This window comes from Ceratosolen solmsi, unplaced genomic scaffold (assembly GCF_000503995.2).
Source record: "Ceratosolen solmsi marchali unplaced genomic scaffold, CerSol_1.0 scaffold47, whole genome shotgun sequence".
Taxonomy (NCBI): domain Eukaryota; kingdom Metazoa; phylum Arthropoda; class Insecta; order Hymenoptera; family Agaonidae; genus Ceratosolen; species Ceratosolen solmsi.
In genome coordinates, this window is record NW_011948419.1 from 3,378,869 (window position 1) to 3,379,955 (window position 1,087).

General features: G+C 48.9%; 1 protein-coding gene across 1 annotated transcript in view; it reads right to left on the reverse strand.

The window, feature by feature from the left end:
• Window positions 1–1,087, reverse strand: part of fzr (fizzy and cell division cycle 20 related) — a 6,548-nt gene that overhangs the window by 2,792 nt on the left and 2,669 nt on the right. The window contains exon 4 of the mRNA XM_011497479.1: window positions 711–1,087. This exon is cut by the window's right edge and continues 11 nt beyond it. Coding sequence (XP_011495781.1) covers window positions 711–1,087 — 377 coding nt within the window. The remainder of the gene's footprint in view (window positions 1–710) is intronic.

Genomic DNA, 1,087 nt, shown 5'->3' on the forward strand with positions numbered 1-1,087 from the left:
GTAGTTAGTAGTAGTAGTAGTAGTAGTAGTAGTAGTAGTAGTAGTAGTAGTAGTAGTAGTAGTAGTAGTAGTACTAGTATCGTTTACCGTTCTATTTATGAGACAATCGGCACAACTCGCTCTATTCTCTAAAATATATATTTAAATTCTCGCGAATGCTCGTGCTTCTAATTCTACAAAACCTGAAATTTCTACGTGCGTGCGCCCGCACAAATCGTTTCATCACACGAGTGAGCACACTATGCGCGGGCGCGCACGTGTGCGTGGGAAAGATGTTAAATATTCGTTAATTAATAATTATCGCCAATAACAATTATCGGTCGCGCGGTTAGGTCTAGTTGGCGATAGCTGGGAAGAAGATGTCGATTAAATGATGGGAAAATAGCGGCAATTAATATGTAAAATGCGAAAGAAGGAGGGAAAAGTTTTGGAATCGCCTCGGCCGTAACCTCGGACTAGAACATTTAGATTATATACAATACGCTTGGGAATGGATAAAAACTAGAATGAAACGAAGAGCGCTCGTGGCCGTAGTAGTATTACTAGCAATCGTAGTAAATTCTTAGAAATGGGGGGAGCGTTGGTAGTAGAGTCGAAGAAAGTAATAAAATTCATGGAGGGTCGGTCGGCCGTCCCACTGCCGAAGCCGAAGTTGCGCAATAAGGGTCTGGCCGCGGTTAATTAAAAGAGCACAGACAAGATAGACATACCTGCTTATTAACAGCGACGTCCCAGACCTGAATGTACCCGAGATGCGTGCCGACCGCGACGAGATTTCCCCTCTCGTTCCAAGCAACAGAGGTCACGCTGTTCCCGTCGCCCGAGAGGTCGCAGAGCCGCGTTACCTGGCTCGTGCACGCCGACCACAGGTAAACGCAACTCCCGAGGCCAACGCTCAGCACGTTTTGCGACGACCAGTCCACGAGGTTTAGGTAAAAGTCGTCCTGCAGCTCCGGGGCGTCCAGCACCTTGAACGGTATCTTGGAGATCTTCCTCGTGGCTTTGCGCGGCGAGCGCAGGAGCTTCTGGCTCTTGGCGCTCAGGGGCGACAGGGAGTACGGTGAGCTCTGATCGAGGAGCGCCCGCT